This window comes from Pseudorca crassidens, chromosome 3 (genome assembly GCF_039906515.1).
Source record: "Pseudorca crassidens isolate mPseCra1 chromosome 3, mPseCra1.hap1, whole genome shotgun sequence".
NCBI classification, from domain to species: domain Eukaryota; kingdom Metazoa; phylum Chordata; class Mammalia; order Artiodactyla; family Delphinidae; genus Pseudorca; species Pseudorca crassidens.
This window is the reverse complement of record NC_090298.1, coordinates 163757254-163782236: the sequence shown is the minus strand read 5'-3', so window position 1 is coordinate 163782236 and position 24983 is coordinate 163757254. Positions and strand designations below refer to the sequence as shown.

The window sequence follows — 24983 nt, the reverse complement described above, 5'->3', positions numbered from 1 at the left end:
CCTCACTGTGCCCTGAGGATAATGCCGCATGCCCTCCATGGCATGGCAGTGAGGACAGCCAGGTTCATGGGCATGCGGGTAACCCATGGAGGGAGTGGGGTAGAGAGCAGGGAACCCCTCAGTCAGCCCCAAGTTCAACTCGGTGCTACTTCCCATCAGCCTCGCCTTGTTGAGCCTGGGTTCCACACCTGTAACATGGCGCCCAGAGGCAACCTGATAATGAACCTGGAAGGCACTAGGTGCAGGGCCAGCAGTGAAAAGCTGGAGGAAGGTGGCGTCTTTCCTTATGGGGCTGCTGTGAGGCTTACATGAGTTCACGTGGGCGGGGGGTGGTGCTTAGGGGCAGGTGGGCAGCCATCATCGCCATCGTTACCATAGTCTGACTTGCCTTTCCTTCCCCAGAGGTCCGTGGTCCAGGCCACTCCACAAGTGCCCAAAGCTGGCCCTGTGCAGCAGCTCACAGTGCAAGGGCTCCAGCCGGTCCACGTGGCTCAAGAGGTGTGTGTCTCCCCCACCTACCTCTGGGCAAACTGGGGCTAGGCCTGGGTTGAGCTGGGGAGGGGTGCAGGCCCCTCAGGCCACAGGGAGGGAGTGGAGCTCCCCTGGGGGGATGTGGGTGGGTAGGTGGGGAGGCAGCTGGAGCCTTCAGAACCCCAGCCCCATCCTGGGCTCCACCTCTGGCCCTGGGCTGCGGACGCGATCCTGGAGCCTTACTCTTTCCGGGCACCTGGCAGTTTAAGGCCCAGGTTTTGCTGAGAGAGATCTTGGTTCTCCCTTCCCTCACACGGGGTGGGGATCTTCTGGTCGGGTTGCTGAGTGAGCTCAGCAGCCTCGTGGGCGGTGGAGGCCTGGAGCCCCACCCGCGGCTGCCCCCGGTGACCCCCCAGTGTCTCTGTTTGTCCTCCAGAGCTCAGGCAGTCAGTTTCCCGCTAGGAAGGCAGAGCAGCAAGAGCCCCGGCCCACGCCGCCACCGGAGCCGCCGCCCCGGCCGCCCACGCCTGGGCCCGGGCCGGGCGTGCTGGTCCCGGAACCGCCAGCGTGCAGCGGGGAGGCCCCGCAGCTAGGCAGCCCCGAGCCGCCGACGCCCCATTACGAGCCGGGCGCCGAGCAGTGGGTGGAGCTGGTGGGCGTGCTGCCCCCGCACCTGCTCCTGCCGCAGCAGAGAGTGGTCCTCGAGCCACGGCCCGGGCTCCTGGCCCGAGCCAGCCCCGACCAGAGGGTCAGGATCCAGAGAGTCCCCCAAGTGCTAGTGTTCGGCACGGCCGCCACGGCCCTCAAAGTAGGTGGCGGACGCATGGGCGGGGTGCAAAGAGCGGGCGGGGGCGGGATCCGCCGGCCCCGGCCCGCGCCCGGCCCCGCAGGCCCTGTAGACCCCACCTCCACCCAGCCAGTCTGGGGACCCACCTCTGATTCCCCCTAAATCGGGCTCCAGGTCCCAGGCTCTGCCACTACAGACTGGGGTGGGGGATGGGGTGGGGAACTCAGGCCCCGCCCCTAAGACTTTGTCAGTAGTTTCAGATTTTGGCCCACAAACGGGGCCCCACCCCTGGCCCCGGCTCCGCCCCTAGCATCCGGTTCAAGGTTTCTAGGCCCCGTCCCTGTAGACAGGGGTCCGTCCCTGATGCAGGCTCCAACCCTGAAGCCATGTCTGTAGTTCCAGGCTCCGGCTTTAGTGACAGCCTTGTACCAGGACTTGGCTCTGCCGCTGGGTTTCAACTTTCACGCCCACGGTAGGACCCTGTCTGGGGTCCCCTCTGTGCACCTCAGGCCCTACCTTTACTGTCCCCAGCCCAAGCAGAGAGTCCTGGCTTCTCCTGACACAGCTGATTCCCAGCCCTGGCCCCGTCCAGGGTATTCAGAGAGCCCAGAAGTGCAGCCTTCCAGCTGGGGAGCTGCCAGACTTTTAGAAGCAGAGGCGAGGAGCTGGCTCACCCCTGACCCTCTGTGTACCCTTCCTCCTGTGCCAGGTGCAGCAGCTCCAGCAGGTGCCAGTCCCACATGTGTACTCCAGCCAAGTGCAGTATGTGGAGGGCAGTGATGCCAGCTACACGGCCAGCGCCATGTGAGTGGGGAGGAGACTGGGGGAAGGGACAGGAGGAGGGGCATGGGTCTGCCCAGGACCCCCTGGGACTTGAGGCCCCAGCCCCCAGCGGACCAGCCAGCCTTCAAGGCCTCAAGTGGCGGTAAAGCAGAGGGGACCCTGGCAAGTTGGGAAGGGCATCCCAGCAAGGCATAAGAGCTTTGGAATCAGGTTGGTCTGGTTCTATGCAAAAAAACAGAAAACAAAAATGGGAAAATTTTTTTTTAAATTTTATAAGATAAAAATTTCTAAGGAATAGGGAATGTTAAACTGTGAAAAAAAAGTTTCCTTCACTCCTGACCCCCAAACCTGCCCCAGAGGGGAGGCTGTGGCCCATTTCTTTGTTTCCTCCCAGAGATACTCTGAGAATAGAAATTACCCCCTTTCTTTGCTCAGAAATAGAGGCAGCGTGTTCTGTCCCCTGTCTCTTCTCCTGCCTTGTAGCTCGAAGCTCTTCGACCATGTGGGTCCCAGTCACCCTCTTTAACTGCTGTGTGATACTCCACCACACAGCCACAGCATGAATGACATAGCCAGTCCCCACCCAGCCAACACGTAGGTGACTTCCACTCACTGGTGCCGCGCACAGCTCAGCGTCAGCATGTGCCACATCAGGCAGATGTCAGCCCCAGGCCTGCCTTAACCCCGGCTCTGGCTCCTTGCTGGGGATGCTCCATATATATTCCCATGGAGAAGGATCTCCCCTTCTCCATGGGAATAATTCCAGGGCTTATAGTCTCTAGTTGTTGTTTCAGTTTTTGGAAGCTTCATTTGGCTTTCTTTGCATTTGCCTGATTTTCTTCTTATGTCCCTGCCACCTGTTCTTGTGGGCATGACACTGGGGGTGGATTAGCTCATGGAATGACTTGATCTCTCGGCCCTGATGCTGTGGCTGACCCCAAAGGGTGTGACCCTGGCACCTGAGTCGTGGTCTACAGCATGCAGCTACCTCATAGTTCTGTTGATTTATTTCCAGTGCTGCCAGTCTCTCTTATCTGTGCAGTTGACCAGAGCTGGCAGGGACCACAGAGGACATTCCAAAGAGGAGCTGGGCTCCCGAGGGCCCCCAGGGGCTCCTCTGCCTCTCCTGGTCTGTCTTTTGCTTCTTTTTCTTTTTTAATAAAATTATTTATTTATTTATTTTTGGCTGCATTGGGTCTTCGTTGCTGCGCACGGGCTTTCTCTAGTTGCGGTGAGCGGGGCCTATTCCTCGTTGTGGTGCACGGGCTTATTGTGGTGGCTTCTCTTGTTGCAGAGCATGGACTCTAGGCACACGGGCTTCAGTAGTTGTGGCACACAGGCTCAGTAGTTGTGGCTCACGGGCTCTAAAGCACAGGCTCAGTAGCTGTGGTGCAAGGGCTTAGTTGCTCCGTGGCATGTGGGATCTTCCCGGACCAGGGCTCGAACCCATGTCCCCTTCATTGGCAGGCGGATTCTTAACCACTGCACCACCAGGGAAGTCCTGGTCTGTCTTTTGCTTCCGGTTCAGTTCTTCCTTCTGTGTTTATATGTTTGATCACACGGAGTCCATTGTTGCCATCAGATTCTTCTGCTATGTGAAGTTTTTGAGGACACTGTATCTTATCTCTCCCTCATAGTGGGTCATTACCATGTTCCCAGCCCTTTGCTGGTCCAGATCCCCACGCTGACCAAAGCCACAGCCCTTGGGCCTCTGTCCGTGGCCCTGTCCAGCTTCTGTCCAGAGATATACACATTCATTTATTCAGTCATTCAGCAAACAGTTACCAAAGCAGTGTTTTCTGGGAGCACGTGTCGCGTGTAGGGTGCTGGGCTGGTTTTGGCTCCTGCCGAGGTGGGCATGGGCACTTACCAGTCCCTGCTCAGGTCACGCACTCTGGGTGTCACTCGTGCAGTAGATGTGAACTGATGCGAACCAGGGCACAGTGATCAAGAGCTGCATCCTGGTGTCTGATGGGCAATGCTGCGCACCTCAAGTGATCACATCCCCCAGCCCAGTCCCTCTCCTTGCTGCCCGCAGAGGCCCCTGAGACGCCCTCCGCTGCATCCTTCAGCACCTTCTGAGCCAGGCCGCTCCTGACGGGCCTCCCTCCCTTTCTGGATTCTAAAAATTTAATTTATGTTTCTAAATCACTAATACATTGAGAGGGCTCAAAATTCAAAACTGTGTCCAGCCACGTGTGGTGAAGCGCCTGCCCCCAGTCCGCGGGCCCTCCACCCTCACAGACGGCAGATACAGATACGAAATGCCATGTAATCTCCCCCTTCTTCCCACTCTCTGCACCCTTCCCTGCCTCTTTTGTTCACCTAACCGAATGTTCTGGAGCTTCTTCTTTGGCAGGACCCCAAGACCTTCTTCCTCCTCCCTCACCCCTGTGTAAGATTCCATCACCTTTTAACTTGACATCCCACTAAAGATGGACCACCCCCCCCCCCGCCAGTCATTTTTACTCTCTTGCTATGATTTGCAGCCTTGAGCTCATGTGACCTGATGCAGATCCTGGGATAGCTGGAGAACTCTCCGGGGTGGGGTGGGTTTCTGGGTCAAAGGGAAACACATCTGTACCCCGATAGTCATTGTTGACCAGCCCCTCAGGGTGACGGCTGCTGGATTTAAAAGTAGAGCCCCCGCTTCTCCAGCACCGTCTTCCTGCCTCATGTGCCTTGGTGTGTACCACCTTCTGAAGTGCCCTCAGTTTACCTTTGCACTTGGCCTCTCCTCTGGCTCCCTCGCTAAGGCATTAACTCCCCTGTGGGGGACCTTGTCTCTCTCATCCACTGTTGGGTCCAGCGTACCTAGAACAGTGCCCAGCATACAGCAGGCACTCAATAGTTCTTTTTTTTTTTTTTTTTCGGCTGCAGTGCGTGGTTTGTGGGATCTTAGTTCCCTGACCAGGGATTGAGCCCGGGCCCCTGGCAGTGAGAGCGTGAGTCCTAACCGCTGGACCACCAGGGAATTCCCTCAGTAGTTCTTTTTATGATTTACTGAAGTGTGTAGCCTATTGCAAGTTACTTAGCTCTTCCAGTTCCACTTCCTCCCATCTGAAGTAGGGACTCCCAAGTCAGGGGGCCACTTTGAGGATTAAGTGAAAATTTGCCCATCATGCACCTGGGGTGATGCACGGGGCTGTTGCTTCCTGCTCTCCTTCTCCCCCCTCAGTCATGCCCCTGTGCCACCCAGCTCTTATCCCCTGACTCCCTCCCTCTACTTCTTTTGCAGCCGCTCCAGCACCTACCCCTACCCCGAGACGCCGCTGTACACGCAGACAGCAGGCACCAGCTACTACGAGGCCGCGGGCACGGCTGCCCAGGTCAGCACACCTGCCACCTCCCAGGCGGTGGCCAGCAGTGGCTCTGTGCCCATGTACGTGTCCGGCAGCCAGGTCGTCGCCAGCTCCACCAGCAGTGGGAGTGGGGCCAGCAACAGCAGCAGCGGCGGCAGCGGCGGCGGGGGAGGCGGTGGCGGTGGCGGTGGCAGTGGCAGCAGCAGTGGCAGCGGAGCAGGCACCTACGTGATCCAAGGCGGCTACATGCTGGGCAGTGCCAGCCAGTCCTACTCCCACACCACCCGTGCCTCACCAGCCACTGTAAGTGCCAACCCAGGCCCCAGGGGAGGTGGGGGTGGGAGGGGGACCCTGGGTGGGAGTGGTGGGTGGTGGATGGTGGTTGCTGACCACCGTCAGCAGGAGCCTGGTTAGCCTGGTGTCAGGATGCTCAGGTGAAGATGGCCTTGGATTGAATCCTCGCTGTGTGGCCTCAGACAAGTTACTCAGCCTCTCTGGGCCTCAGCTAATATGCATGACGCTCTTGGAGCTGTTGTCCAAGAAGTGTCATCTACTCTGATAGTAACTGGTGATGGCGGGTAGATAGCAAGGGGAGGGAGATGCAGGCACCACCATGCAGGAAGCTGCCCCGAGCAAGGTTCTGTGTCCATCCCGAAGGCAGCGAGATAACCTTCCTCTGCCTAGCGTGGCTCTGTGGAGCAGCCCTAGATCCTAATCCTGACTGGGCCCCTCACCAGCTCTGTGACTGTAGGTGGGTTGTCCTGGGGTGGTCCCCGTCCTCTTGGAGCTTGACGTCTGGTGTGATGGCTTCCCCTCATTTTTTTTTTTTATTCATTCATTTATTTTTGGCTGTGTTGGGTCTTCATTGCTGTGCGTGGGCTTTCTCTAGGTGCAGTGAGCGGGGGCTACTCTTTGTTGCGGTGCGTGGGCTTCTCATTGCGGTGGCTTCTCTCATTGCGGAGCACGGGCTCTAGGCGTGCGGGCTTCAGTAGTTGTGGCTCACGGGCTCTAGAGCGCAGGCTCAGTAGTTGTGGCGCATGGGCTTAGCTGCTCCATGGCATGTGGGATCTTCCCGGACCAGGGATAGAACCCGTGTCGCCTCCACTGGCAGGCAGATTCTTAACCACTGCACCACCAGGGAAGTCCCTTCCCCTCATTTTTAACTATCGCCCTCTCCCATGGCGACCCATTGTGGACCCCGTAACCAAGACAGAAGGTTTCTCAGAAGACAGGACCTCCCTTATGCACCCATGCAGCTTGGCTTCTAAGTCTAATATTTTAATGCTGGTCATAACCCACATAACTGATTTCATGACTCCCTAATGGGTCCTGAAAACATGCTTCGCTAGACCAGTGCCGTCCAATAGAACATCCTCCAGTGATAAATATTTTCTCTCTGTGCTGCCTAGTGCAGGGGCCTCTGGCCATATGAGGATATTGAGCATTTGAAATGTGAGTTTCAAGGTCCCAGGAACTGAGTTGTTTTTTTAAAAAACTATTTTGAAAGAATTATAGTCATAGAAGCTGCACAATAGTACAGAGATCCCTGTGGACCCTTCACCCAGGTTACCCCACTAATTACATTTTACGTAACCGTAGTACAGTATCTAGCTAGGAAACTGACATTGGTACAACGTGAGGGTGTCTACTTCTGTGTCTTTTTATCACATGGGTAGGTTTGGGAAACCACTATCACAGTCAAAATGCAGAACTGTTCCGTCACCACACACCCCTCCTGCTAACCCTTTGTAGTCACCCTTGCCTTCCTCCCTCCCAGCATCCCTAACCCCCGGCACTCATGAATCTGTTCCCCATTTCTCTAATGCTGTCATTTCGAGGATGTTCTATGAATGGACTCATACTTTACGTGACCTTTTGACATTGGCTTTTTCCATTCGGTGTAAATTAATTTAACAGTTCTGTGTGGCTGGTGGTGACTGATTTGGACAGTGCAGTTCTAGAGAGTTCCATTGGATTTAGTTCCCATGGGTGATTGTGATATGACACCCTCTCCAGTGCGGTTGTCAAGATCACAATCAGAAATAAATATAGAGAGCACTTAGCAACGAGCACTTGAGAAATGGAAGCAATTCTTAGCATTCTTCCATCCCTCCTCGGGCCCCAGGTCCAGTGGCTCCTGGACAACTATGAGACAGCCGAGGGTGTGAGCCTGCCTCGGAGCACCCTCTACTGCCACTACCTGCTGCACTGCCAGGAGCAGAAGCTGGAGCCCGTCAACGCCGCCTCCTTCGGCAAGCTCATCCGCTCTGTCTTCATGGGCCTGCGCACCCGACGTCTCGGCACCAGGTGGGGCCACCTGCCCCTGACAGTCCCTAGCAGCCACAAGGCCCAACCTCACCCTAAGTTACCGAGGTCCTCAGCTCCCCTTGTCCCCTCGCTCACTCCACTCCAGCCCCACTGACCTCTTCACAGCTCCTCTGACACTTGCATGCTCCTACCTCAGGGCCTTTGCACTGCCTGTGCCTTCTGCCTCACGTACCCTTTCCCCACCTCCTGACTCAAACGTCCCCTGACCCCCTTAACTAAAACTCCAGCCTTCCCTCACCTCCTTGGCATCCACCCCCCTTACTTTATTCTCCTTAGCACTGAGCACCATCCAGCATGCCTCTTACGTTACTTCTCCTTTCTGATCTGTCTTCCAGTGCTGAAATGCACGTCCCTTGAGAGTGCAAGGGCTACACCCAGTCAGTGCTTAATCAGGGCCTATGAGTCAGTGAATTCACGTAGGAAGGAGCAAGGAGCCCTCCCATGAACCCGCTCTCGCCTGCCTCTCCTTTGCAATCCCCCACACCTCTCCAGTCTGAGCCCCGCTCTTCTCTTGGTTCCAGCTCCCAGCTTAGGCCTTAGACATCACCTCATTCATGCATTCATGCGTGTGTACATGCGGAACCTTGGGCAAAGTACTGCATGTCTCTGTGCCTCAGTCTTCTCAGCTGTCAATCTAGGATGCTAGGAGTACCCTTCATAGGGTAGGGATGAGGAGCACGTGGATTCGAATATGCTAAGTGCTCAGAACAGTGCCTGGCAGATTGTTATGACTAGCAGGCAGCAAATACCTGCTAAATGCCTCCCCCTGACTCTGGCCCTGTCTTCACAGAGCTCAGTCTGCAGTTGGGGGCCTCTCCTTGGCACCCATAGTCCCTGTGGCTTCCCCAGCCCAGCACCCCCAGCTCTGTGGAAATATGGGTCTAGCCCCCTGGGCTCTGTTCGGCCCCCTAGCAGAGAGGAGAGGCAGGTGTGATGTGAAGCTCCCGGTGGACGATCGGTGACCACCCCCAGCCCAGCCCTCATCCTCTGCCTCCCTCCCAGGGGCAACTCCAAGTACCACTACTATGGCCTGCGCATCAAGGCCAGCTCACCCCTGCTGCGGCTGATGGAGGACCAGCAGCACATGGCCATGCGGGGCCAACCCTTCTCGCAAAAACAGAGGTAGGAGGGCAGGGCTGGCCCGGTGCTGGCGGGCAGGGAAAGGCATGGCAGCCCATCTCCACTCCAGTCCTCTGCCTATCCCTTCTCCAGGCTCAAACCCATCCAGAAGATGGAGGGCATGACCAACGGCGTGGCCGTGGGGCCACAGCAGGCCACTGGGCTGTCGGACATCAGCGCCCAGGTCCAGCAGTACCAGCAGTTTCTGGGTGAGGGCTCCCTGGACTCTGGGGTGGGCCCAGGGCAGGGTCTGTGGCCCCCGGAGAGTGTGCAGATGGTTCACTTGTCCTCCCGGAACCTCTTCACCCCCAGTGCACACGGGGGAACTTCTGCTTGGTAGCAAAGTGGTGCCAACTTAGCAGGGTCCCAGGATGGGGCTCAAGGGGGCAGGCAGCTGGGGGATGAAGGGGCTCACGGCGTCTCCTCTGCCCCCAGATGCCTCGAGGAGCCTTCCTGCCTTCTCAGAGCTTGACCTCCAGGGCAAAGTGCTGCCCGAAGGCATCGGGCCTGGGGACATCAAGGCCTTCCAGGCCCTGTACCGGGAACACTGTGAGGTAGGGCATCTGGGCAGTGGGCAGGGGCGAGGGAGGGCCACGCTGCTGCTCAGCCCCCTTGAGCATCCAGCCTCCCCAACAGGCCATCGTCGATGTCATGGTGAACCTGCAGTTCACCCTGGTGGAGACGCTGTGGAAAACCTTCTGGAGGTACAACCTGAGCCAGCCCAGCGAGGCACCGCCGCTGGCTGTGTGAGTGCCTTTGGGGGAGGGGGGAGGAAGGGAGGAGGCTGGGTACCATGTGAGTCAGCCCCCAAGGCTGGGGTGGCCAGACCTCAGACTTCATGCAGGAGGGGGGGCTCCTCTCTACCCCTGCAGTCTGTGGGGTGCACATGGCCTTCTGAGCCCGCCTCCAGAGTGTGCATTGGTACCGGTCTGATGCTCGGTGTTTGGGATGGCGTGCCCCACCAAGCCATTTCCTCCCTGCGGTGGGTAGATGCCTGTGCCCCAGTGTGCAGGGTGTTAAGATCCCTGTCTGACCCTGGGGGCAGTGGGGTCTGTGTCAGCCTGACCCCAGGAGTCTTCCAGAGACAGAGTACCTGCCTGACCCCAGGGTGGGGTGAGGGTGCTGTGCCCTTCTGACCCTGGGTACAGGACCATGGAATGTCCTTGTGACCCCCGGGTGGGGTGGGTGCCCACAGGCACGATGAGGCCGAGAAGCGGCTGCCCAAGGCCAGCCTGGTGCTCCTCTCCAAGTTCGAGCCCGTGCTCCAGTGGACCAAGCACTGTGACAACGTGCTGTACCAGGGCCTGGTGGAGATCCTCATCCCTGATGTGCTGCGGCCCATCCCCAGTAAGTGCACGGCCCCTCGGTCCCCGCACCCCACTCCACCCCTAAGTCCTGACCAGCCCCCCTACCGCCCACAGGTGCCTTGACCCAAGCAATCCGGAACTTTGCCAAGAGCCTGGAGAGCTGGCTCACCCACGCCATGGTGAACATACCTGAGGAGATGCTGCGGGTGAAGGTGAGGGCGTGATGGGGGCTGAGGGGCCCGCTTGGCCCACAGCCCGGGGCCTCCCTCCCGGCTGCGGGGGGGCTGGGGGCCTCGGTCTCCTCTGCCTGACAGAGGCGGTAAGATTTGTCCCCGTGTCTGTCCCATCAGAGTGAGCTTTGGGCGTTGTCTTTACAAACCAGCTTCCTCAGGAGCCCACTTCTGAAACACAACCTGTTTGTGGTGTTTTGTATGCAACACGGCATCTTAAAAAAATTAAAACCAAATGCACACTTGAAGTAGTTCTCTTCAGAGAGCTTCAACAGAAAGTGCTTTAGGTGTTCAGAAAGAGATAAAATCTTAAAAAAAACCCAAAAAACCAAAACCAAAAACATCTATAAGGAAACAGAATAGCCCTCTTTGTCAATGCTGCACATTCACTGACTACCAAGATGTGAGGAATTAGATGGGGTGTGCTTGCTCTTGAGCAAAAAGAAAAAAAAAGAAAAGAGAGAGAAAAAAAAAAAGTTTGTTTTCAAAGTCCCGAAAATGCCAACAAGACAGCTAAACAGAAAGGGATGTCTGAGGAATGACCCCTGGGTACGCTGGACACAGGGCTGGGGTTGGGGGCCTGTGGAGAGAGTAGAAGCTGGATCCCGGGGAGCCCTTCAGAACGGGTAAGACTTATGTATTCATTCATTTATTCCACACGCATTTATTGAGCACCTGCTGTGTGCTCAGCATGGCTCTGAGTGCAGGGAGCACAGCAATGACCAAGATGCACAAAACTCTGGCCCTCCCGGAGCTGACATTCAAGGGAATAATAATACAAACAAAATGAAACCGAAGGTTATGGAAGTAGTGCCCTTTCTGGGCAATGCCCTCCGAGATTTACTTGTGTCCTTTGATGAAAAATAATAATGCTGTTCAGATACAATACATTGAATTTTTTTGGAGGCATTCTTTGGGTGGGTGGTCGCCCAAAGTTTGAAAACCCCGACCCTTTGATCTCCCAACGAAAGCAAGAAGGTACATTCCTCCCTTTTAGGAGAAAGAAACAGGCTCAGAGAGGTCGCATTGGGTGGGGCAGGGGGCTGTGCGGGGTGGGTTCCGCGGAAGCCACAAGCCCTGGGCCCCACAGGTGGCAGCGGCCGGCGCCTTCGCGCAGACCCTGCGGCGCTACACGTCGCTCAACCACCTGGCGCAGGCGGCGCGTGCTGTGCTGCAGAACACCGCGCAGATCAACCAGATGCTGAGCGATCTCAATCGCGTGGACTTCGCCAACGTGCAGGTGAGCGTGGACGGGGCAGGCGAGCGTGGGGCGGCCCGGCGGTTCGGGCCCGGGGCGGCGGTTGAGCCCCGGGCACCCGCCCGCTGTGTCCCAGGAGCAGGCCTCGTGGGTATGCCGCTGCGAGGACCGCGTGGTGCAGCGGCTGGAGCAGGACTTCAAAGTGACTCTGCAGCAGCAGAACTCACTGGAGCAGTGGGCGGCCTGGCTGGACGGCGTCGTGAGCCAAGTGCTTAAGCCCTACCAGGGCAGCGCCGGCTTTCCCAAGGCCGCTAAGCTCTTCCTCCTCAAGTGGTCCTTCTACAGGTGCGCGCTGGCTGGGCGGGATGCGGGCGGGGAAGGGGCTGGGTGGGAGGACGATCCTCCCACCAGGGCCGGACCCAGAGAAGGCTCCTTTGCTTCGGGATCAGGCCAAAATGGGACCAGTGAAGGCTCCGCCTCTTCGAGGAGGGTGGGGCTGGATGAGCGCCCCAGCCCCACCCTCTCTGGCTGGACCAGAGAAAGCCCCACCCCCTGGGGGGACTCGGGTGCCTTTTAGAAAGTCGAGGGTCCTGCTGGTGGTGGGTGGGGCTCGGGCCCTCCTCCCTCTCTGAGGGACGCCTTCCCTCTCTGACCGGGAAGCCTGTGCGGGGCCGGGCGGTGGTAGCTGGGCTTGCTCGGGCCTGGGGTCCTTACGGCAGGGAAGAGGGGCGCGGGGCGGGTCCCGGCCTGAGGATTTCCTCTCTGTCGCCTCCCACAGCTCCATGGTGATCCGGGACCTGACTCTGCGCAGCGCCGCCAGCTTCGGCTCCTTCCATCTCATACGGCTGCTCTACGATGAGTACATGTACTACCTGATCGAGCATCGCGTGGCCCAGGCCAAGGGCGAGACCCCCATTGCCGTCATGGGCGAGGTGCGCACGACGGGTCCGCTGAGGGCACGGGAGGGGTGCCTCTAGGCAGGACCCTCATTCCTTCTCCTCTCCCCTCCTTCCAGTTCGCCAACCTGGCCACCACGCTGAACCCCCTGGACCCGGACAAAGGTAGGTAAAGCGTGCCCCTACCGAGGGCCAGAGTCCAGGGGGTGGCGTACAGCGAGGCTGGGGTGGAGGAGGCGGCGGTTGGGGAGCCATGTGGCGGCCTGGTGGCGCCGCCGCCCCGCGCTGAGCCAGGCCTGGTCCGTGTACCCCAGACGAGGAGGAGGAAGAGGAGGAGGAAAGCGAGGACGAGCTGCCGCAGGACATCTCACTCGCGGCCGGTGGCGAGTCACCCGCGCTGGGCCCCGAGGCTCTGGAGCCACCGGCCAAGCTGGCGCGGACAGACGCACGTGGCCTCTTCGTGCAGGCGCTGCCCTCCAGCTAAGCCTGTGGCCTCCCCCGCCGCCCCGCCCGCCCTACCCTGCTGCCCCTCCTCGCCAGGGTCCCTCACAGCTTCTGTGGCTTCGCTGTCACCGCTCCAGCCTCGGCTGGGGCCGGGAGGGGGCCTCCGAGACAGGGAAGGTAAGGGGGTCCCTGCCCCGGATGGAGCGGGCACAATCACAGGGCCGGGCGGAGCCGCAGCTGCAAACTCTGACACAAAAGACGTGCCTTAAGGAACCCGCCGACGTGCCCAGGTGCCCCCTGGGGCAGCCAGCTTGGCCCTTGGCCCCAAAGGCCGCAGCATCTCCCTCCCCCACCCCCCCCAGGGGGCAGGCAGGCAGGCCCCCTCCCTTGCAGAACTGTTAACTTATTCAGCTCGCTGGCTTTGCACAGCCTGTCCTAGGCCCAGCCCTGAGCCCCGGGTGGGCGCAGGTGGGCATCACCTGGGGACCCGCCACTGTCAGCAGCAGCCCCGGGATCCCTCCCCCAGCAGCCCCACCGCTTCCCACTCCTTGGTATAAGTGCAATTAAAGCTGTGGGTGTCGCATCTTCTCCAGAGCTGGGCCCTCCCTTGCCCCGCAGCCCTAGAGGGGGGCACTGCCCGGCCTGGATAGGGGGAGGGCAGAAGGGGCACCACCTCCAGCTTCCAAAGAGCAGCAGGCTGGACAGGGCGCCAAGCCCAGAGGGACCTGCTGCAGGCAGCGGGCCCGGAAGTGCCCACGCCTGCCCCAGCCAGGGCTGGGTGCTCCACTCGCTCAGATCCTGGACCCCGAGTCCTGGGCCCTCCTCGCCGCTGGTCTGTAATGGAATCTCTACGCTCCTACTCCCGCTGGAGACCGTGCTTCTCCTCCATGCGTGCGATCCCCGCCCTCCACATGACTATTGTGCGATTTGTGAGCGCCGCCTGAGCGGAGTCGGTAACTTGTTGGGTTTTTTTCCAACCATCATGGCCTTATCTGTTCCGGTTTTCTCAGTGTTTTCAACCTGTGAGATAGATGTTTATGGCAAAAAGCGAAAAAAAGAAAAAACAAACCTGATCTATTGTATAAAAATCACTATTTTGTGTGCTCCGTGTGCTCCAGCTTTTGGGGTGGCTTGCCGACTCCCCCTCCTTACCCCTCGGGGCCTCCCCTCTCCTGGTGGTGGAAGTGTCCACGCGTGTGGTAGTCTAGTGTGCCGAGCTGTTTTCTACCTTTTTGTAGTCTTTCTTAAAACACAATAAATTCCGCTGTGATATTTGCCTACTGCTGACTTGCCGGGCCTTGGTGGGAACCTTGGGGCTGGGGGCTCCAGCTGGGCCCCGAGCACCTGAGTGGCAGGCAGTAAAGGGAACTCAGTGAGGTTCAGAAATAAAACATTTATTATGTGAAGAGGAACAACAGGGCCGGGAAGGGGAGGTGTGATGGCCACGAGGTTCACCACCTCAGGTCGGGGGAGAGGCTGGGGGTGGACAGGGCAGGGGTATGGGATCCATCTGGCCTCCCTGGGGTGTGGGTAGGGGGGCAACGTCCACACCTGTAGCCGAGAAAAGGGGCAAACTCGTGAGGAACGAGGGCCCACGCCCAGCTTAGGGTGAAGGCAGGCGCTCAAGGCTGGTGGGGCAGGGGGCTCCCTCCCTCTGCCCCTTTCCAACTTAAATAGGCATAAATAAGAAGCGTCCAGACTCTCAGGCCACCAGGGGCTGCCCCGCCCAGCCCCCTTCCCGCAGCCTAACACTAGTGCCGGTCATCGGTCGGTCGGCAGAGGCTGCCGGGAAGGCGGCCAGCTCCCAGGCCGCGGAGGTAGTTGGAGTCAGTGTCCAGGGCGGCCGGGCCCTCACAGCACAATCCACGTGTATCGCTCACTGTCTGCCAGAACCTTCAGTGAGCACCCTGCAGGGAAGGGTGGGGACAAAGCCTTGGAACCTTGGCCTGCCCAGGCTGTAGGAGAGGCCTCTTTCCCTGACTTGATATGGGCCCAAAAGGTTCTGGAAAGCAGGCACTCTGCAAAGTTATGTCTGCCTCCTGCCTGCAGCCTTTCAATAAAATGTCTGTTGAATGACTGAATGACTGGCCGGGGGCCCCCAGGTGCCACACCTGAGCTGGCCCCCTGGCCTTGGCCTGGGCTGCCCTCCCCTCACCCAATGCCACGGCGTCCACTAGCTCAGCCAATGTGCTCCTCCATTCAGGAACACTTAGGGATTAGTGCGTGCTCTGGGCCTGGCCTGGCCCCAGGATAAGGACCTCAGTCCTGGACTGTCGTCAGGTCACGGGGCCCACCTTTGTGCAGCGCCTCGTTGGTCATCCTGTTGACATAACGGCCGCTGCTCTCAGGCACCAGCCACTTCATGACCATGTCCACGCAGCTCTTGCGGTATGAGCTCCAGACGCTGCCGCTGAGGGAGAGGGGGTGAGCAGTTCTCCTCACCCTGGCCCAACCCACCCCCAGCCCTGGCCCCCAGCCCTGCCTCACCTGGTCTGCCCTTTGACCTCAGTGAGGTCGCCCACGCTGACTGTCACAAAGATGCCCGTGTTGAGGTCCCATGCCACCTTGAGGCTGGTGTGATAGGTCTTTGGTCTACAGCGGGGAGGGATGGTGAGCAGAGGAGAAAGGGAGTGGGACCACAGGGTCCCTGAGCTTGAACCCAGGCTACCCAGAGGGGCCTTTATCTTTGAAGCAGTAATGGAGCGGCCAGTCCAAGTTTTGGTGGGCAGGGGGAGTCTTCTCACATCCCCCCGTCCCCCCACTGAGAGGTCTTGAGTGCAGGACCCCGCTGGGCAAGGGTGAGGGTGGGGTCCCTGCCCACTCACCGGAGCTGGCCCTCCTCGGTGGGGGACGGGAACGCCAGGAGCAGCAGGCCAATGTTAATGAGGACCTGGTTGGTTTCTGGGCAGACCTGGGGGGTGGGGTGTGGATGGTGACACACACTGAGAGTGCTGCCCAGAGCTGGGAGGCCCTGGGCCTGCCCTGCCCGACACCTGGGCCCACCTCCAGGATGACAATATCGTAGTCACTGAAGGAACAGAACTGGTGACCCCAAGTGGCATCATGGCGGATGACCTCGTTGATGACATACTCGAAGTCCAGTGTGAGCTGCTCCACTGTCAGGTACTGACCCTGTGGACAGTGGGCAGAGGGGGAGGGGGAGGATTGCGCCAACTGCCATCCCAGCAGGTCCCCCGGGAGCTGCCCCTGGGCCTGCCCGCTGCCAGCACCAACCTGGACGGCAGCCTGCTCCCGCATGGGCCGTAGGTTGCGGCCGCGGAGATCAGTCACCACGAAGGGCAGGGAGATCTTGTCATCCTCCAACTCTGAGGGGGCAGGATGTAGGGGTAGGGATGGCGGTAGGAGGCCTAGAGGCCCCTCCAGGCCAGCCTCCCACGCCTGGGACCCCACCAGGTGGGCTCCCCGCTCACCATCCTCTGGCTCCGTCCCCTCACCGGACCCCAACACATAATACAGCTTGGTGTAGTTGACGTATCCAGGCTCGGAGGCGGGCACCTCTGCTGCAAGGGGGCTGTCCCGGGGCACCGCCTCCCCACCTGGGGCCAAGGGCTCAGAGGGCAGGCGGCAGCGGCTGCTAGAGGGCCCCGGGCAGGGGGGTGGCCGGACTTCCTCCGAGGTCCCGCCCTTGGCCTCTTTGGCCCTGCGGAAGATGTCAGCCACAAACTCCTTGGCTTTGGCGATGGCAGGCGAGTGCTCGGGGGCCCCAGAGGGCCGGGCTGGGGCCACTTCAGGGCAGAGGGTGGGGATGACAGGGGGCATCTCTGGGCTCTGGGGCCCAGGGGGGCTGGGAGGGGCCGGGGGGTAGGTGGTGTGGTCGTACAGGATTTGGCAGAAGCTGCTATCACCTAGAACATAAAAATAAAGTGATGGATGTGGGAAAGGGGTCAATAGATGAGTTCAAGTCCAGAATGCTCTTCCGATCTCCCTCATTATGCTGGGGGGTTCTTAGAAATCCACCATGAGGAGATCCCTTTAGAAGATGTACATATTCTGAGATCAGTCTGAAACACCCAAAAGGGAAAAAGGACTTTTACACACACACACACACACACACACACACACTCATGTTCATTCAAACCTTCCTCTTGAGCATCTGCTCTATGCCACACACTGAGGACTGAACAAGACAGACAAAAATCCCTGCGCTTGGTAAGCTGACATGTCATCATCATACCAGATAAAAGCCACTTAAGTTTGACAGTTTACTACACAGCCCTCTGTCCTTCCCAACGCGAGCCAGACCAGCACAGGCACAGACTGCCCGAATCCCAGGCCTCTATGACCCCATCTGACTGGGAGGCAGATCCCCCTCTGGGGAACGTCAGTGTGGAGAACCCAGTGCATTCACGAGCAGCAGCATGGCCAGGCCCTGGGCTCTGCCTGCCCTGCTTCATTTGGGCCCCCCTCAAGCAACCCTTGGAGAGGGGAACTGTCCTCCCAGTTCAGACTCGGGACTGAGGCTCAGAGAAACTTGTCCAAGGTCGCACTGAGAGATAATACAAGTCTGCCAACGAACTCCTGTCTGCCAGAGTGGCGGCGCTTCTTCCGGAGGGGAGGGGGAGTGAGTGGAAAATGTTCAAGTCAAAACTCCCCCTCTGTGTGAATACCCTCCTAGGGTGAGATGAGTGTTAACCACTGATGACAATGCCCCTCACCTGGGCTGTGTGCACACGGGCTGAACCCTGTCCCATGTGGTCCTTCCTAACGGGGCAGGGGGTGGCGGCCCCATCCAGGCCTGGCTTGTTGGGGGCTCACGGCTTGGCGAGAAGCAGGGCCTCGCCCATGCCGGCACAGGTGGCCAGGGCAGGGGTGGGAGCCCCCTGGACAGGCCTGAGGACAAGCACCCTGCCCCTTGCTGGTCCGTGGGCTTAGTTCTATACATAGACTCCTCTTTTCATGTCCATTACCCTCCCACACCCCTAGGGACAACCATTTTAAGTGTAGTTAGTGGGCATCTTTTCTTTTTTTTTTTTTGGCTGCACCGCGCAGCTTGCAGGATCTCAGTTCCCCGACCAGGGACTGAACCCAGGCCCTAAGTGAAAGCACGGAGTCCTAACCACTGGACTACCAGGGAATTCGCAGTGGGCATCTTTATTTGACTGCATTCTGGCAAAATTGGAACACGTCTTAAATTTAAATATAAGTGGTATCAGTATCAGGTGACAGATCTTCTTGTGTTTCTTCTGCACTTGAACATGTCTTTAAGGTACACTCTCCACAGATGTGCATGCTGGGGCTCTCCCTGCTGACCCAAGGGAAGCGCCCACCCTGTGCTACCTCCCCAAACCCCAGCGATGGACACCAGGCAGCCCCTGGCTCCTGCCACCAAACCTTCAAACAGGTCTGGGTGCAGCGCTGCTGGGCCACAGGCACGTCTGTTGCCATAAGTCCCTGGGAGAGCGGGAGAGCCCCCAGGGCCCCACGCTGCCACCAGCCAGTGGCATTATCCAGCTTTTTAACATCTGCCACTCTGCTGGGGGACATCACCTGATTTTCACTGGCATTTCTGCGATCATCAAAGATGTAAGAAGGCCATCTGTCCACTAACCACTCCCTGAAATTTTTAATCAACATTTCTCTTTTTGCGGAGAAGAACGCACTGTACTGTCCAGCATGGTAGCCACTGACCGCACGTGACTACTTGAACTTAACATGACTAAAACTAAATTGAACAACTCAGTTCCTTGGTCACATGAGCCACGGTCAAGTGGCTACTGGTGGCAGCTAGAGCAGATACAGCAGATCTGGAACATCCCAGCCCTGTGGAAAGTTCTACTGGACAGCGCTGGGGTGGGGAGTGGCTGGGTTTGGATGCCACATTCCCACTTCCTGGCTGTGTGACCTTGGATGAGGGACTTCACCTCCCCAGGGCCCTGGTCTCCTCATCTGTGATGCGGGGTAGTGACAGCACCGAGCTCGCAGGGCCGCTTGGCCAAGTCATTAGGTCACAGGGCCCCGAGGCTGACAGCGCACGCGCAAAGGGCCTGTCCTCAGACCTGGGGGCCTACCTGCCGAGTGGACCGAGACGGCGCAGGCCACCAGGGAGTAGCTGGTGTTGAGCAGCACCACCTGGTCCTTCTTGAGCTGGAAGGCGGGCTGGAAAGTGGGGAAGGGGTAGACCACCTGGTACTTGGTGTGCAGCATGAAGCCATGCCGCAGGCACTGCGCGCTCGGGTCACCTGCAGCGACACAGGCCACGCAGGCTCAGCTGTGGCCCCAGGGCGGGGAAGCAGGCAGCCTGCGCCCCAGGCCCCGGTCCCTCACCTGGGTGGGCGCGGCTGGCGTCCCGGCAGGCAGCACAGCGTCCTGGCGGCGGCACGGCCACGGTGCTGATGTAGATGTCCCGGTGGTTCTCGTCGCTCATCATCATCATGTTCATGAGCATGCCGTTGGCTGAGCGAGTGCTGGGGGCCAGCACAGCCTCAGAGCCTGGCCCAGGCGCCCGCCCCACCCACCCCTGACCACCCTATCCCTAAGTCTCACTTGAAGCCGAAGACAATGACCTTCGAGGCGTCACTGGGCCACTCGCACACGGTCAGGTACAGGTCACTGTAGATCTCCTCATCCTGGAAGAGCCGTACCTGCCGGACCTGAGAGGCATGTTTGGGTCGGGGGTCCGAGCGGGCCCAAGGCCCACCCGAGGCCGCACCAGCCAGCAGTACCGGGCCAGGGAGCCCCAAACAGCCCCCACCAGCACCCCTCTGCCTTCCTGAGGACAGGCTGAGGAGACTCACAAGCATTTCCCCTCACAAGTGGGGGACACAGGGAGGCCGGGCCCAGGAAAGGAGACGGCCAAGGAGAGCCCTGCCCCAGCAGAGGGGGCTCAGCCAGACACATCGGTTCCAAGCCCAACCCACCCTGAAACCTGTTCTCCCCTCTGAGCTCGTGTGTAAACTGGGGTTAACGGCACTCACCTCCTGGGCTGGGGCATTTGAGGAGTCGAGGTCAGGGCCTAAATTGGGTGTGGCAGCCTGCTGGGTCCTAACAAAGCTAATGGGTCCCTCCTGGCTTGAGCCCTCAAACCATATGAAATGGCTGCCGTTTACCCATTTTCAACTCTAAAAATGGCGATTTCCTACACTTCGACCTAACACTTGGAGTCTCAGCAATGGCCCCATGAGTACGCTGTTCTCATTTGCGGACATGAAACCCGAGGCTCAGAGGGGTGCCGTGACCGGTGGGAGCCGTGCTGTTGGAAGGGACGCCCAGCACCAGGCCTGGCCCTACCAGCCTGAGCTTGCTGTGGACGTTGAACTCCCACCAGTACAGGTGGTAGATGTAGAAAGAGAAGTCGTCATCCCCGCTGCTGCTGGTGTAGGAGAGAACATAACGGCCGCACTTGGAAAAGCCCAGGAAGATGTGTCTGTGTGGATGGGGAGAGGGGCAGAGTAACCAGGTCAGGGCCAGCCTGACGCCCCACCCAGCCACCCCCCTGCCTGGCCCCAGCCTCACCCTGCATAGAGAAAGTCTTCGTCCACAATGTTCTTGAGAGAGACGCAGACCCTGGGTGGCAGCTTCCGGAAGAGGCGAGGAGAGAGCTGCCCACTGATCTGAGGAAGGGGCAGCCAGGGCTCTTGAGGCGCCACGTGGCGGAAACAGCCTGCAGCCCCCCAGTCCCCTCACCCAAGGCCGAGCAGCACCTTCGGGGTCCAGCCCAGCCATGCAGGCCTACTCCCTGACAACCATAGCGGTCCAGGGAGGTCCAAGCTCTGGAAGGTGCAAACGGCGTGAGCCTGACTCTCCACCAGGGACCCGAGCCATCCTCCCACCTCCATAGCCTCAGGGTTCCTCTTGCCTAAGCCCCCAACCTTTGAGGACTAGGACTGGCATCACCGCCCCCAGTCACCCCTGGCCCACACTGGGCCACGGAGCTGCCTTCCTGAAGGCTGCCTCACTGCACAGTGAGCTGTGGGCCTCGAGAACCGCTAAGGAGCCTGGAATGGGGGCTTGACCAACTACACTCACCTGTTCCCGACCCTCTAGCCCATACACGGGGCGCACAGGCCCCTCGGGGGCCAGCTGAGGCAGACAGAAGGGTAAACCTGACCAGTGACCTTCCAACTCCTGCCCAATTCCCCCTTCCAACAGACTCCCTCATCCCAAAAACTTCACCAAGGACGGATTTGGGGGGCCAGGCAGGCACAAGTTGGGCACTGGGGGATCAGAGCACCTTGGACCCTGCTATCCAGTCTAATGGGGGAGATACAACCCAGCCCTCAAGGAGATCCCAGGGTGGAACAGCCCTGTCAGCGAGGCCCAGGCTGCTGGGGAGACACAATCCCTGTCCAGGGAGCTTCCAAGCTAAGGGCGGAGCCACAGCCCAACCCAGGAGCAGTCAAGCTGAGGGTGGAGACTGTCCCTGCCCAAGGAACTCCAGTCAAAAGGAGAAGCCACAGCCCTGCGCTCACAGAGTTCCCAGCCTAATGGACAAGGCACACTACTCCCAATCCATGGAGACACAGACCTGCCCCAGTTGCTGCTGACCTGACAGCAGACTGTCCGCCCTCCCGGAGCTCCCAAACTGATGGGGGAAAGATCCCAGCACACTGAGAGTTTACAGTATCATGGGGAGACAGAGCCCTGCTCAGGTAGCTGAAGATCAGGCCTTCTCCAGGGAGCTCCCTCCCATTCAATGCGGGAGGCAGACGCAGCTACAGGAACTCCCAGCTCCCCTGTGGTCAGAGCTGGACAGAGAGAGGAACCCCAGGCGGAGGAATCCCAAAGCCGGTAGCAAGGGCTCTGCCAAGGGGGCGGTAAGGCTCCATAACGGAAGGGCCGTGGGAGCAGGGTTTTGAAAAATGAGTCTGACCCTGGATCGCCCCCTTCCTCCTTACTCCCCCAGCGGCCTCTAAGGCCCCCTCCATCCAAGCCCCCTTCACGGGGCCCCGCCCCCAGCCCCTCCATCCAAGCCCCATCCCCGGGACCCCGCCCCCAACCCCCTTCATCCAAGCTCCCGCAGCAGCCCCCCCAATCCAAGCCGTCTCCCCGGGGCCCCGCCCAACCCCTTTCCTCCGAGCCCCCCTCCCCCGGGGCTCCGCCCCCAACCCCTCACCCCGCGAACGCCCTCCCTCCCTCCGCCTCCCTCGTCCCTCCTCCCCACCCTTCGACGCGCTCCTCCCAGACTCCAGGCCTCACCTTGACCCGCTCCAGCTGCTTGAGGACGTGCTCCCGCCGCCGCCCCGTTGCCCGCTTCCCCCCGGCGCCCCCGGGGCCGCCGCCGCCGCTCCCGGCCCCGCTGTTCCGCTCCGATTTCGAGCTGGGCGCCATTTTCACCCCCTCCCTCCACTTCCGGAGCAACCGGCCTCTTAGCCCCACCCCCTCCGCCTCTTCATTGGCCCTTTCTCGGCACTGCCGCCCGCGGGTTGGGTGAAAGCCCTCACTCAGGGCCTTTGCCCGCTACGCCTGTCCATCACAGCCACCTCGGCCCTTGATTGGTAGAGACGGTACAGTCCCCGCGGCCTGTCGCCGTATTCCCGCCTTCCCGCAAGGACGCCCCCGTCAGAGGCCCCATTTGCGCCCCTCGCCGAGATGACTTTGACTCAATAGGCAGAGGCGCCCATCAGTCCCCACGGCGTCACGCCCCCTTGTGTCTGGTGGGTTTCCATGGAGACCCAGGTGGTCCAGGCCTGTGGGCGGGGCGATGGGAGCCTGTGGTCCAGAAGGACCAGAATTCCCAGCCCAGGGATCTCCGCGCCCCGTCCGGGTGCGCGGAGGCCTGGCGAGCATCCCGGGGCCACCGGGCCGGGCCGAAGGAAGGGATTTGCAAAATAAAAGGAAGAAATTCGATTAAAACATCTTTCAGATGGTCTGGGGGGCGACCTGACTGGATGATGATGATGGTAATAATGACAACATTAATCACTTGTATATCACTTTACACTTACCAGAAACAGTTCTGAGCTTACGGTTCTATGTAGTAGGTCGCTGTTATGCCCCTTTTATAGATGATAGTAATAACAATTGTTTAATGTCTGTTATGAGTATCATCTTCCTGTGCTTTTAGCTCATTTAACTTTCAAAACCGTTTTGGAGATGGGTCCTTTTATTATCTTCATTTTACACATGATGAAACTGAGCCTTACAGTGTAGCGTTCCTGAATGGTACATATATACCCCAGATGCAAACTGCTACTATAATTAGAGAAGAATCAAATGGATGTGGCTCTCATATTCTTCCAAGCCTCTCACATTCATTTATTCAACAAATACTTATTGAGCACCTACTATGTTCTAAGCACTGGGGATACAGCAGTAAAAAAGCAGATAATAAACAAGGAAATTAATTTATGTTATCTAATTCCAGCTAGGATTAGAGAGGAAGGAAGAAGGCTGCTTAAACAGGGCAGTTAGTGAGGGGCCCTGTGAAGGTGAGGAGGAGGAATATTCCAGCAAAAACAAAGGTTTCAGGGTGGCAAGATTGAGAGACCATAAAAAGACCAGCTGGGCCAGAGCAGGAATGAGCAAGGAAGAAAGTAAGAAAGGAAAACAGAAAAGGAGGAAGCAGGTAGGGAGTATATGAGGCTTGTAGGTAAGAAAGACACCTGGATTTCACTCTTAAGGAAGAGGGAAGGCATAAAAGGAAGTCTCTGGAAGGTTTTTAATAGAAGATGATGGAATCTGAGATGAACTTTAAAAGATCATTGTGATCCAAAGAATTAAATACCCATGAGTCCATACTGGTATAAATAAATGATTGAATAAATAATTGGGGGGGGGAAGGCACCAATCTTCCTTATAGAAGATGAGGGAATAATAATAAAAGTAGGGGACATCCCTGGTGGTCCAGTGGTTAAGAATCTGCCTTCCAATGCAGTGGACACAGGTTCGACCCCTCTTGGGGGAACTAAGATCCCACATGCCATGGGGCAACTAAGACTGCCCGCTCTAGAGCCCATGCGCCACAACTAGAGATCCCTGGCACTCTGCAACTACTGAGCCCTCGCGCTCTGCAACTATTGAACCTGCATGCTCTAGAGCCTGTGCACCACAACTAGAGAGAAGCCTGCGCACCACAACGAAGAGCCTGCGTTCCACAATGAAAGATCCTACGTGCTGCAACGAAGACCCCGCAACTAAGACCTGATGCAGAGAAATAAATAAACAAACAAATAAATAAAAATAATAAAGGTAGAAGGAATGAGGGAGGGAAATAGAAAATCATCATCACACAATTACCACAGTAATCATTGCAGCAAGCAAGGTCTACCAACGGATGCTAAAATTCATGGATGAAACTTGAAGGAGAAATAGGACTTTTGCCTACCCTAAAGGTATCTCTCCTAAAATATTTATTCAGTACTGGCAGTTTTTAAATATATGTCCACAAATTATTTGATGTGCCTCCCTCCAGGAGGTGGAGCTTAATTCCCCTCGTTGGGTGTAGGCTGGATTTAGTGACTCACTTATGAGGAAGAAAGAATGGAAAGGGGACAAGTAAACTGGCACTGAAGAAACCTGGCAGATACCACCTCAATCAAGTGATCAAGTTTACCATCAATAGTGATAAGTCATGTGCATGTCACGGGCTCTTGATGTGATGTGATGACACTCGCACCTCTCTGGCATCGTCTCCAAAACCCATAACCTCCATCTAATGAGGAAACATCAAGTGATTGTCCCAAATGGAGGGACAGGACATTCTACAAAAGTCCTGACCAGTATACTTCAAAAGTGTTAAGGTCATGAGAAAGCATGACCAAGAAACGGGCACAGTTTAGAGGAGTCTAAGAAGACATGATAACCAAATGAAATTTGATGTCCTAGATGGGATCCTGAATGAAAAAAGGACATCAGGGCTTCCCTGGTGGTGCAGTGGTTGAGAGTCCGCCTGCCGACGCAGGGGACACGGGTTCGTGCCCCGGTCCGGGAGGATCCCACATGCCGTGGAGCGGCTGGGCCCGTGAGCCATGGCCGCTAAGCCTGCGTGTCTGGAGCCTGTGCTCCGCAACAGGAGAGGCCACAACAGTGAGTGGCCCGCGTACCGCAGGAAAAAAAAAAAAAAAAAAGGACATCAGAGTGTCCTTTTTTGGGGAAATTCATATTAAGCCTGCAGTTTAGTGAATAGTATTATACCAACAATGGTTAATCTCTTAGTTGT

The 24983-nt window shown here is 58.1% G+C and overlaps 2 protein-coding genes across 7 annotated transcripts in view; one reads left to right on the top strand and one right to left on the bottom strand.

Moving 5' to 3' along the window:
* Window positions 1–14135, top strand: part of RFX1 (regulatory factor X1) — a 31917-nt gene extending 17782 nt beyond the window's left edge. For 3 of the 6 annotated variants that reach the window (XM_067733549.1, XM_067733548.1, XM_067733546.1), the window contains 16 exons: window positions 403–498; window positions 908–1279; window positions 1968–2062; window positions 5280–5646; window positions 7469–7650; window positions 8674–8793; window positions 8884–8999; window positions 9226–9344; window positions 9427–9536; window positions 9986–10137; window positions 10212–10309; window positions 11418–11567; window positions 11662–11870; window positions 12304–12457; window positions 12541–12586; window positions 12736–14135. In XM_067733549.1, coding sequence (XP_067589650.1) covers window positions 403–498; window positions 908–1279; window positions 1968–2062; window positions 5280–5646; window positions 7469–7650; window positions 8674–8793; window positions 8884–8999; window positions 9226–9344; window positions 9427–9536; window positions 9986–10137; window positions 10212–10309; window positions 11418–11567; window positions 11662–11870; window positions 12304–12457; window positions 12541–12586; window positions 12736–12905 — 2556 coding nt within the window. In that variant the 3' untranslated portion in view covers window positions 12906–14135. The remainder of the gene's footprint in view (window positions 1–402; window positions 499–907; window positions 1280–1967; window positions 2063–5279; window positions 5647–7468; window positions 7651–8673; window positions 8794–8883; window positions 9000–9225; window positions 9345–9426; window positions 9537–9985; window positions 10138–10211; window positions 10310–11417; window positions 11568–11661; window positions 11871–12303; window positions 12458–12540; window positions 12587–12735) is intronic. The other 3 variants (XM_067733551.1, XM_067733550.1, XM_067733547.1) reach the window with 2 other exon arrangements.
* Window positions 14136–14243: 108 nt separating this feature from the next.
* DCAF15 (DDB1 and CUL4 associated factor 15) lies at window positions 14244–22161 on the bottom strand. The gene is made up of 13 exons (XM_067733553.1): window positions 22022–22161; window positions 20339–20436; window positions 20114–20249; window positions 19370–19476; window positions 19151–19290; window positions 18895–19065; window positions 16297–16731; window positions 16100–16191; window positions 15869–15997; window positions 15691–15776; window positions 15353–15457; window positions 15160–15275; window positions 14244–14772 (listed from the first exon to the last, which is right to left on the bottom strand). The coding sequence occupies exons 1-13, from the start codon at window positions 22151–22153 to the stop codon at window positions 14717–14719; spliced, it is 1803 nt and encodes a 600-aa protein (XP_067589654.1). The 5' UTR covers window positions 22154–22161; the 3' UTR covers window positions 14244–14716.
* Window positions 22162–24983: the final 2822 nt, after the last annotated feature.